The 12,114-nt window shown below is 42.4% G+C and overlaps 1 protein-coding gene across 3 annotated transcripts; it reads left to right on the forward strand.

The window, feature by feature from the left end:
• The first annotated feature begins 400 nt into the window (after positions 1-400).
• Positions 401-11,163, forward strand: ccdc57 (coiled-coil domain containing 57). 3 transcript variants are annotated; one of them, XM_052070456.1, is made up of 19 exons: positions 402-614; positions 1,389-1,550; positions 2,205-2,327; positions 2,618-2,761; positions 3,544-3,652; positions 4,632-4,733; positions 4,826-4,983; positions 5,086-5,160; positions 5,390-5,590; positions 6,672-6,830; positions 6,893-7,055; positions 8,001-8,093; positions 8,714-8,954; positions 9,085-9,267; positions 9,494-9,832; positions 9,906-9,997; positions 10,354-10,488; positions 10,646-10,799; positions 10,876-11,163. In XM_052070456.1, exons 1-19 carry the CDS (start codon positions 562-564, stop codon positions 11,085-11,087), a joined length of 2,898 nt encoding a protein of 965 aa, XP_051926416.1. In that variant the 5' UTR covers positions 402-561; the 3' UTR covers positions 11,088-11,163. The 3 variants fall into 3 exon arrangements, with proteins under 3 accessions (XP_051926418.1, XP_051926416.1, XP_051926417.1); XM_052070457.1 differs by having other exon boundaries at positions 9,503-9,832; XM_052070458.1 differs by lacking the exons at positions 9,906-9,997; positions 10,876-11,163 and having other exon boundaries at positions 401-614; positions 10,646-10,787.
• The last annotated feature ends 951 nt before the right edge of the window (positions 11,164-12,114 follow it).

The raw sequence follows: 12,114 nt of genomic DNA on the forward strand, positions 1-12,114 counted from the left end.
TTTCAACGTGGATATAATTGTCGGTCAGGAAAGTAAACATCTAGGAACAATTTTTAGCTGTGTCTGTGTCACAGGGCAAGATATTAACAAACTCTCTGTTTCCATGGAAACCAAACCCGCTCAAGTGAACTGACCTACAGTCAAACTAACCCGGTGGCTGGCTCGTTGGATACAATCAATATCGGCGAAATAAAAGGACGTTCAGTTTAGACTTTAAATATTGATGATATTATTTTTTAAATGAATTCAAATGCTGCATTTATTCAAACAGTACAATAATGTTTAAAACACATAGATCAGTAAACAAGCTAAATAAATCATTATGCGGTAGACTCTAGGAACCACTTATGGCTATGTTTGTGTAGACAGGGACGAAATTACAATCGGGCAATTACCATGGAAACGATTAGACCCCCAACCCCTCCCTCTTTAAGGAGCTAACTCGGTAGCATGCAAGCAAATTGTTTGCAGTCAATATCCACTTTCGCTGCTGAGCACATTTGTGTCATTGACATGTAGGATATCGTCTCTGGCAATAACAGCGGCGACTTTAACGACCAAATGGTTACGGCAACTTTGTCAAAATCCAGAGAGGATAAAGTGGCAGCTACATGGTGGGACAACTTGTGAATATTTGTTCTTATTTTTTTACTTGATACGTTTGTTTTTCGTAACGTAACAAAAAAACACAAGCTCATTGTGATAGATGATTGATAGAAACAAAAGGAACGTTGATTTCACACGATTTATCTGGTATGTCGGCGCATACTGGACATTGTACGCCACATTTTAATCCACATTCCAGTGTAGGTCTGAAATCAAGGACAGCATTGTTAAGATACCCTATTTAGAAGGTCACAATTTCATTCGCTTTCGATTCTTAAGGCTGTCATTCAATCTGATTTCAACAGGTTGTGATTCGATTCGACATCGAGTCAGTAAGAAGTAAAAACACACAAATACGAGTACTTTTTGACAATATTGAAATATTCTGTCTTGCTCTCAGTGCCATATATTACTGTATGTGGCACGTCATCTCAATTTAGAAAAAAATGCACATCACTTATTTGTGCATTTGGAGTACAAAGAAGAAAATCATGCAGGTTGTGTACAACACTTCAAAAGTGCACGTTGGCTTGTTGAAAGTGTAAGAAAAATAAAATATTTGCAAGTGAATGTATTTGTGCAGATGAAGGACAAAAGTAGAAAGTGTTGCATTGCATTCACAAATCCTTAATTTTACTCACGTACCTAATGATGTGTTTATTTTTGATTAACTTATCCAGGGCTTTGTCTATGTGCACAAGCACATCTTGATGTATTCTATTTCTCATCGGTAAAACATAACTTGCGTCATTTACTTTTGTGCTTTGGGCTGTGTGTTCCAGTTTCAGAATGCAGGACGGCGGGGACACCCAGGACTGTGGACTGGGACACCTGGAGGCCCTGGTGGCCAATAAAGAGAGGGAATGGAAGGAGCTCCACACGAGAAGAATTAATCTGTTGGAAGATTCTCTGAAAAAGGCAAAGGAGGAGTGTTCTTCTCTTCGGTAACAATTTGAAATAATGCATATCAAATGGCTGTTTGCATGAAATAACATGATTGTTGCGGACTCGCGAATTAAATGTCTCAACGGCAAACAATACAATTGAACAGTCGTTTGAGGTTGAACCTTTAAACTCTTGCAGTGTTACGTCATGTTACAAAGGAGCCTGTTTCCCCACCCCGGCCGTGACAGTCTTGTACCATACAGACGGACTGGCTTTTATTTGCAATGGTTTTGAAATGTGTCGCTGGGATATCTGCGTCCCACACTCCATACAATGGTGTGTTGATTATTAAGAATAACCAAGAGATTCTGTGCGGAAAGACACATCACGATTAAAAAAAAATATATAAAATCAATGCTACGAGGACGACAAATGAAACGATGCAAACCACTTTCTGAGACACGATTTGCTCTCTGTAACTGATGTCGACTGTCTCTACGCCTAAGGCAAAAAAATACTGAGCGATTGAGTCATATCGCATATAATCTAAAGTCAATATGAAACTTGATGGTTTTCTTTTCATCGTGTTCTCTCAAAAGTCCCTTTTTGTCACTCGAGTAAAATTATCATGTGTCTTAGCGCTAGTTTGCACACAACGGTGTCTTGAAGATGACCTAATCCATCGTTTATTGGTACTTTTTTTTTTTTTGGAGACAACAAAACCAGAAGCTAAAAGAGGATTTCCAGTTCAATCTGTCGATCCTGGATGAACGGGAGAAAGAGCTTGAACGCTATGATGTCATCACTCTCAAGGCTGTGAACGCAGAACAGAACAGGTAAAGCAACAACAACAGTCATTTGCTTCGGTCTTTGTGTTATTTGAGTTCCAATTTGCACGGCGTTCCTCTCACGGCGTCAGATGACAAAAGAACAGCTCAAGCTGCATCATTATTAATTCTGCATTTTAATCATTTTATTGGCTGAGCGTTGTTGACATTCAATCCCACCGACTCATTTGACGACCGTGTCTCATGGATTACAGCAGAGGAACAAACAGGACAGGGACCGGTCCTGCCCAAACAGTCTGAACAGTAATGAGAAAAAAAAAACCTGCCGTCATTTACAGGCAGGAGGAGCTCAGCCGTCTCCGTCTCCAGGTTGCCGCGCTGGAGGAGAAGCAAGCCAAGGATGCCGAGGCGAGACGAGAGGAGCTGCGTCTCAGCCAGAAGCGAGCTGCTCAACAAAAGCTGCAGTTGGATGAACTCAGACAGTGAGTCTGGAGGAGGAGGGGAATAAAATAGAAGGAAATGAGCTGGATGTAAATAGTAGCAACAACGTTATGGGCATTACATGGTGGAGCGTTTGGAAATCTTCAAAGTTGGATACTACTACCCCGCCCAATCTTAAAGAAAGACCGATGTTGTTTGATGGGTGGACTCCAGCCTTGTCAGGATGTGGTGCCTCTTCCTGCGCAGTATGTCCCTGTCGTCCACATTGATCTCATCCATGCCGACGCAGATTGTAGGTGGCCCGTGTCCAGCGCCCCATTGTTCTTAAAAGCTCTTAATGAGGTTGTACGATCCGCAGCACGTAACAAAGACCCCCCGGCAGACTTCTGTACTCGCTTTCTTTCCCATCCCTACCAAACACTCGTTTCATCTGAGAACTTCTGAATGTGGGAGGAAGTTTTGTGAGGTGCTGTTTCAAGTTGAAACGTGTATTGAGGGGGAACATGGGAGGCGAATGTTCCCCCGCAGTGCTCTGGTGTTCCCGACGCTATTGTGACGCCAAGACCCCTCAACCTGACAGACTGAGATCTGAGGAACACACTTGATGTGTAGGTCAAAAGCAGTTTGTTCCAACACCAGTGACATTGGAGCACTTGTCCTTACCGCTTGAAAATGATTATTTTCATTCTCGTTGCCTCCCGTTGGTGAATGAGTAACTATTATCAAAGAATTCATCAAATCATGATGGAGAAAAAAAATCATAATTCCCCCCCCCCCCCCCCCCCCCCCCCCGTCTGTGTTTGCGTGTGTGGGTGGATGGAAGCTCAATGACAGGTACAATTCAAAAGCAAATGGAGGAGCACGAGCGGGTGTATTTGGAGGCGCAGGACAGATTGCGAGAGATGGAGGGAGAGCTCGCTCGGCAGAAACAGGTGACACCACAACCAGGTTTTTTTTTCTCTTTTGATTTTCCATTCAAGTAAAATTGCTCAAAATGTGGTTACTATGTTTGTCCTACATCGCATTTTAAACCCTTAAAAAAAGGAATTAGGCTTACTTGCGTTGCGATAGTTTCCTTGTTCTTCGTGGAAAACATCTCTTCAATGTTAGCCAGCATTTCTGAGTAAAAAAAAATATATATTTTTTATTATTATTATTATAATAATAATATTATATTATGATATAATATAATATTATATCATAATATAATACTATATTATGATATAATATTATATATATATCATAATATATATTATTATATATAATATAATAATAATATACACACAGAGTTTTATTTATTTTTTTTAAATCAACAGGCCATTCAAAGTACAGCCCACGGCCGGCCTGCCAGTCGGCCATCCTTGATTTAACGACCTTCTCCTTACACGCTTCAAATGCGTTTAATCTGGATTTATTTGCAGTCGAATAACATTAGTCTGTCTCTTTCAGTGGCGTGATTCCATGATCCTCTTCCTCATGTTACAGCCACAATGTGCAAGACTGAAATAACTACCCGCCCCCACCGATCCCCGACCTTCAGACTGAAACCGCACTGTATACCAGTACCCATTTTTTTTTTCAAGCGCATGGATATGTGCTGTTCCAGTGTGTTGATCCCGTGCTGAGTGCTGAGATTCTTGTCTGCTCATGTTCGCACATTGAATGAGTCAGAGGAATCCGGTGTTAAACTGACAAGCCATCCAAAATATCTTTTACAAATCACCATCACCGTGTTAAGTGTCGCCAAATAAAAATCTGCGTATATCATAGCAGCTACATCTGACAACTTTTGTTTCCCACGCTAGGACAGAAATTGCAACCTGGTGGAATGAGCTAAGACCGTCTGAACACATGAAGCGATATGTTTCTTAACGTTAAATGAATTCAAATCTCTCTCTCTCTGGCCATCAGGAGATGACGGCAACTTGCGCCAAACAGCTCGGACAACGGGAGCACGAGTTCAATTTAAAACTCGATGAGATGCATGCGGCGCTGCTGTCCAAGGACCTTAAGGTGTCGGAAGTATGAACCTGTCTTGATCCAAAATGCTGCCACTACCGTTTGTTGACATCTGTGTATATTTTTATATTTTTTTTTTTCTTCAGATAAAGTTACTGTCGAAAGAGTGCGAGGCTCAGAGTCAGGCTCGAATGCAAGCAACTCGGGCGCTCAAAGCATCCAAGGAGCTTTGCGAGCAATTGCGGGCCAAATTACAACACGAGGTGGATTCGAAGAACGAAGCCACTGCTGTCAAGGAGGTCAGGTACGGCATTATGTAACAAGCGTTAGTGTGCGTTTACTTTTATTGATACACTCTGCTGTGTACTCGACATACCTCGAAAGTTTTCACTGTCGTCTGCGTAAGGATAAAGGAACTCGAGGACAAATTGAAACGGACGGAGAACAAACTGAAGAAGCAGAAGGATGACCTCATCAAGAAGTGAGTCGACACAAACTCGGACATTCATTTAGATGTGCCAAACAAAAATAGTTCCACCTTACAATTCAGTCTTGTAATTAAACAGCATCTTGTGTGAGTCGCCATGTCGGATATTCTCTCATGTCACCAAAAATGGGATTAAAAGACGCTTGACCCTCCGGCCATTCCTGTTACACACCGTTGACGTTTCTGTAATGTATGAAATGATGTATGTCCCCTGCGCGTCAAGAAACGAGGACGTGACCCGGGCTCTGAAAGAGAAGGATGAGCACCTGGAGGCCCGGTGTCAGGCCCACAAAAAAGAGTTAAAGAGAACAGAAAAACACGTCATCAAACTGAAGAATGACCTGGAAATTCAAGCTGCGAAAGCTTGCTTGGCGCAAAAAGACATGGCGGTGGCCTTGGAGGAAAAAGATGACATCATAAAGAGGTGAGGCATATCATGTGTAAAAGGCATGTTTTGCGGACTGTTTTTTCCGTACTACAAGGCGTACCTAAAAACGTTCCTTTTTTTTCTAAAGCCGACAGTGCGCCTCATAATCCGATGCGCCTTCTATATGGATCAATATGGGATTTCTTGTATTTTTAATGTTCTGTAAAACGCTTTGTTCGAGCTGCAACGTTTCTGACAGCTTGATATAAATAAAGTTGGATTGTATATTCTATTGCAGGGGTGGGCAAACTACGGCCCGCGGGCCAAATACGGCCCGTTGGTCTTTTTAATCCGACCCGCCGAAGGTTGGTACACAATTAAGGTTCGATGTCAATGACTGCATTCATTTCATTTGGACTTGTAATGGCACAGCTACTTGAAGTTGCAGAGCATAGCGAGGAACGGGGTGACGATACGGAAGCCCGCAGTAGCGCCAAGTCAAGCAAATCCCGTTCGATACGACGGAATAATGTACTCTTAAAGTCTGAAAAGCGTGCCAAAAAATGCAAAATACTGCTTTTTAAATAAAGAAATCCAATTAATATTATGTCAAATTTTGTTCACCCTTTTGATCCGGCCCTCCATAGTATTTTCTGGTTCTCATGTGGCCCTATGCAAAATATAATTGCCCACCCCTGTTCTATTGCCTTTAGCGTAGCTCCATCTAGTGGATTGATAATGCAACTGCAGCCACTATTGGAGCGTCTATTCTATGCACCTTATAATGCGGTGCGCCATATATACAAAACCCGTTTTAAAATAGGCCATTCATTGAAGGTCTGTCTTATACTCCGAAGTACCTTATTATCCGGGAAATACCTTTATTATATTTATAGCTACTATTCAGGTGTCTGTCATTAAAAAAAAAAAAAGTTTTCTTCCAATAGTTTTGAATGTGGGTTTGCATCTTTTGATGCTCAGTCTAAACTTTTTCAGCCGACAGCAACGGAAAGCAATTGCTGTCACTATTTATATACTTTTTGTAAAGGAGTGTGTCGTGCTGCGCAACAGCAACCATTGAAACGCTGTTTGCACCGGTGTGTGTGTGTGTGTGTGTGTGTGTGTGTGTGTTCTACAGGCTTCGCACCGAAGTGACCACAGCCCAGACTGACTGGGAGCGGTACATGAGTCAGACTTCTAATGAGATGGTCGGCAAAAATACAGAGTTGATAACCTTTCAGAACCGTATTGGCAAACTCCAGGCTGAGTTGGAGAGGAGCAGGGAGGAGATTAACAGGTTAGAAAACTTTTGAGAAGTGTGTGGCTCTCATATTGGAATGACCAATTGTGTTTCGTCAGGTACAAGCAAGATGTCAACGCTGGTTTAAAAAGAGAGGCGGCCTTAGAACAGGCCCGAGTCCAGTTGGAGTTGGAGTGGCAAGAGCGTTATGATGCCGTCAAGGCGAAACACTACCTGGCTAATGAGCAGCTAATACAAGATTTGACCCTCGCCAGAGACCAGGTCAGTCTTTTAATCATCAAAGACGTTAAACAAAATGTGTATTTTCTTTTGTTGTGTCCATCGATAAATGATGAGAGATTACATCAGGGGTGTCCAAACTTTTTGCCAAGGGGGCCAGATTTTATGTGGTAAAATGTCGGGGGGCCGACCTTGGCTGACATTCTTTGCATTGAACAACAATATTGTTCAACAAATTTTAGTAAGCCAGTCTGTTTCACATTTCCATTTTTATTTTAATTTCAACAATCTTAATTTATTTTGGTTCATTTGAAACAGGAATTTTAAATATGACATATCAGTCAATATAAACACGGAGTGATGTCTTGTTAACTCGTGAGTGATGCCCTCTAGTGTCTAAATGCTATTACTCATTTAGTGAATGCTATTACTCATTTAGCCACTAGAGGGAAGCAGTACTCTATGAAACATTACTCACCAGTCTACGAGACCTCAGTCAATGCAACACGTGTTCCATTGCGCCCAACCTGCGGGCCAGACGGCACTGATTTTATGACGGGGGCCGAGGGCCGGATGAAATTCGACCGCGGGCCGGATTTGGCCCGCGGGCCGGACTTTGGACATGGCTGGATTACATTTTGGTCACGTCACACAATAAGCCATAGTGTGCATGTGTGCATTAGCTGCCTATCTTTGAAAAATATTTTGAGGGGCAAAAAAAACCAAAAAAAAAACTTAGGACGTTTCACATGCGCACAGCACGGATACTGTAAAAATCAATCAATCAAAAATCAAAAATAGCATTAACAGTGCGATTATATGGCTTGTTTTGTCATGTGATCGAAGCATCACCTCTCATTTCTTCTTATGTACTCTACAGGTCTTGGTTGACCAACCCCATCTATCTTAATAATTTCAATTCAAGCAAAGTATTTTGTCCACGCTGTGATGCTTATCTGGTTTCTTTTTTTTTCTCATCTTTATCAGGCAAAGGCAGAGCTTAGAGAGAAAGAAAAAGAGTTGCATGAGTTGACTCTTTTGCTTCCGTCTGTTGAAAAGCGGAGTGACAAAGCAGCACAGGTAAGTAGGCATGGACCTTTTCCTAAAAAAAAAAACATTTTTTTATTTTTTGTTGTTGTGACGTTTTGAACTTCGAAGCCCATTCACGGAATTTCAAGCACAGTATATTTTTTTTGCGCTTTTTTGAACAAGGGTAATCTGAAAGCTGCACACTCATTCTACACGCCGCGTTGGATATTCTATTTTGTTGGCAGCTGACGTCCTTCGGTTCTTGTGCTGCGTACATTTTTTTGGGCAATGGCCTTTTCTTTGAGCAGGCACCTTGTGACGTTACGGTCTAATGGCCTTTCAAGCTTGACTCCTTGCCTCCGCAAACTGGCAGCTGCCATAAACTGTTAGCACCACGGGGAAAACGACACCTTATCAAATAACACTGAAAGGCTCAATGGCTGCAATGAAAACCATGACATCATTCTGGAATGGGACCACCAGCGGGTACCTTTGTGTGACATTAGCAAAGTCCAATAAATGTTTGGATATTCATTCTATTGCGGTTTAAGCCCCTCAGGCTCGTTGAAATAACTCGAGAGTTTAAGTATGAATAATGTTACTCCAAATATCTAATATTAAGTGTTGCCGGCCCATCAGTGGACTGAATATACTGTATTACATGGCAACAGGGTCTCGCACCAAAACCAGATGCGCAGGCGTCGGAGGAGATGAATTCCCTGGTTGAGCAGAACAGTTTTTTGCGAGCTGTGGTGTCCCAGATGAGAAAGGATATGGAGGATCTCGGTCATCTCGTACCACATCAACAGAACAATCTTCAAGCCTCCGAAGCCACTGCGGCTCCCCCCACAACTGAACCTCTTGCCAAGCATCCGGACACCTCTGCCAACACCACCCCGGCATATTTGTCAGGTCTCTTTCACGGAAACATAATTGATGATTTGAAAATGTCACCCAAAGGTTCAAGCCAACAATGTAAACATTAATCACGCAATGGATTCTGGCAATCAACGCTGACCTTTCCCTTACATTTTTTTTTTAGACGACGCTCAGGCTCTGAAGCAGGAGGTGGTCTTGCTGAACGCTCGATGCAGACACCTCGAGGAGCAGTTAGAAGGTGCTGCGGGGCTGCCAAAGTCGGTTCCAGCCGCAGGGACACTTAAAGAGACCCTGGCACAAACATCTGTGGGCAAACCGCACCCACATGACCAGAGATCTCAGGAAGGTAGTTTTCAAACCAAAATTTGGAGGTCAAACATCATTTTTGGTCACGCTGTTGTAAGATACCGTTGGAGAAATAAATGTAAAAAAAAAATAGCTGGGAAACAATGTGGAAACGACTTATTGAAAATGCCACAGAAAGGTACAGGTTTAGGAGTTGAAAGTGGAAATTGGCTTTTTTTTTAAGCTAATACGAGCTTTGATTTTAAAATATTTCCATTTTGGTTCAGATCCTCAAGTTTTGTGTCTGGACCAGCGCGCTGAGTCCACCGCTTTGAGGAGCCAAGCGTCGAGAGGGCCACATGCGGAGCAAGCAGGAGCCGCCGGACATGCTGTGGTGCAACAATTCCAAGATGAGAACCTCTATCGGTGGCAGCAGCAACTGACCTCCGCTCTGATGGCCGGTGCTGCATCCGGTAACGTTCAGGGTGTTAAAAGGAACATTGTACTGGCACACACCAGGCTGAGACAGGCGGCATCCTATATCGCCCGACTGAGCAAAGAGAAGCAACAGCTCATCCAGATGGGCAACTGTCTTCGTGCCCGGATCACCAGCACTGGATTAGAGGGTACAATAAGAAATGTAATTCTTCTGCCGAGCAAGCATAATTGAATGCCAATCTGATATCGTGTGTCTTACAGAGGCAATTGAACAAAAGAGAGATTCCGCCACGATTGAACAACATGATCGTCTTTCTGCTCTGGAGCAGCTGCAGTATAGACTAACCACACAGGTTAGTCTGTACTTTTTTTTCTGTAAACCCCCCCCCCCATTTCTGAAACGTTTTAAGAAATAAATGTGCAATTCAATTCCCTTCCCAACCCAAACTTAAAACATCTCCTATTGCCATAACATTGAACTATACCAATAATATTAACAATGTGTGGCAAGAAAGAGTGTAAAAACGAACCGAGTCCCTCAAAACATCTTACGTTAAATGCATGTCGGTTAATTACTAAAATAAGCAGAAAAAAGCAGGATAAGCATAAAGAAAATTGAAAGCTGATTTACCGTCTGTTCTGTATTTCTACCGCTAGAGGGCGAAACGAGCCCACTCAACTCTGTGGGTGTGCGTGTCTGTGTGTCCAGGAGCTTCAGTATGCTGTGAGGCAAAAGGCCCAGACTGTTGCGGAACATGCTGCTTCATCAGACAGCAGGGGGCCTCCCATGGAAGGGGACGGCAACCTTTGTTACACAAGGCACGAACCCACTGATGAGTCTGGGGTAATAGTGCACAAAATCATCTAAATGTAGATTTCATTGTCACGTTGCTAATCTAAGTCAACCTTGATGGAAATTGACATTTTGAAGAAAAAAAAACGAGATAGGAATCAAAAACCCAACCAAAGTATATTTTCTTTGACTTTGTACCTTTGCTCAGACCTCTAAGATGTCAGACAAATCTCCTGTGATCAGCCAGCAACAGAATTCGTTGGAGGTCAAGACACAGCCCAGCTCAGGAGAGTCTCTACAGTCATTAAAGGAGATTTGGGCAATACTGGACCATGGACTAAGTTCGTCTGTTTACTCAGAAGGTAACCTTGCTCGCATTTTGTAAGATACCAACTCAACGAATATGCAATAAAAAATACACTTCATGTCTGTATCAAGGTGAAAGCGAGCTGAGCAGGAGCAGGGCAGCGAAATCAGTCACTGCTGGAGTAATGGTGACCGGGACCAGCGCTCCCATCCATAGTGGTTCCCCAGCTCAGCTGCAGCAGAAGATGAACCCCTCCAAAGTATTGTCAAACCTGCCTAAAAACTGCCAGCATGGAGCCCCAAGCAAAATCGTCAAGATCAGGAACTATAATACGAAAGACTGATTCACACATAGCATATAGTTGTTTGACTTATACGCCATTATTCCCATTGTGTGATTAGTAAATTGCTTCCACATTCTGTGAGTACATGAATCATAATGAGAAGTACTTGGAGCGTGAAAGATTTACGGGAATTATGGACAAGTTGTCCAGTTGCAAATGCCCTTTTTTTACCATTTGTAACTCAAAATGTTGCTTTTATTCCTCCTAGAAAACCACAACAAGCTACACCGTTTGGCTCTATCGCAGGGATGTCCAAACTTTTTGCCAAGGGGGCCAGATTTTATGTGGTAAAATGTCGGGGGGCCGACCTTGGATGACATTCTTTACATTGAACAACAATATTGTTCAACAAATTTTAGTAAGCCAGTCCGTTTCACATTTCCATTTTTATTTTAATTTCAACAATCTTAAGAATTTCTTTTGGTTCATTTTAAACAGGTATATCACATGCAACTGCTTATTCACTTGACTTTTTCTTAAACAGAAGTCTCCTGAGTGCAAATTGATTGATTTGAAACATAAAATGTATCACCATGACTTTTCAATAGTCACAAAACCTTTGACTCGAACAACAGGGAAATGAACAAGCAATACACATATCCACAACTGCAAGGATCATTTGAAATATGACATATCAGTCAATATAAACACGGAGTGATGTCTTGTTAACTCGTGAGTGATGCCCTCTAGTGTCTAAATGCTATTACTCATTTAGTGAATGCTATTACTCATTTAGCCACTAGAGGGAAGCAGTACACTATGAAACATCACTCCCCAGTCTACGAGACCTCAGTCAATGCAACACGTGTTCCATTGCGCCCAACCTGCGGACCAGACGGCACTGATTTTATGACGGGGGCCGAGGGCCGGATGAAATTCGACCGCGGGCCCGATTCCCCCGCGGGCCGGACTTTGGACATGTGCTCTATCGGCTTAGTCTCTAAATAACCCGTGCCATTTTAGATCGACAAATATACTGCAATATCAGATGTGTTTGTAAGATTTATTTAATTTAAAAACAACAAAA

The sequence above is a fragment of the Hippocampus zosterae genome, chromosome 7 (genome assembly GCF_025434085.1).
Source record: "Hippocampus zosterae strain Florida chromosome 7, ASM2543408v3, whole genome shotgun sequence".
Taxonomy (NCBI): domain Eukaryota; kingdom Metazoa; phylum Chordata; class Actinopteri; order Syngnathiformes; family Syngnathidae; genus Hippocampus; species Hippocampus zosterae.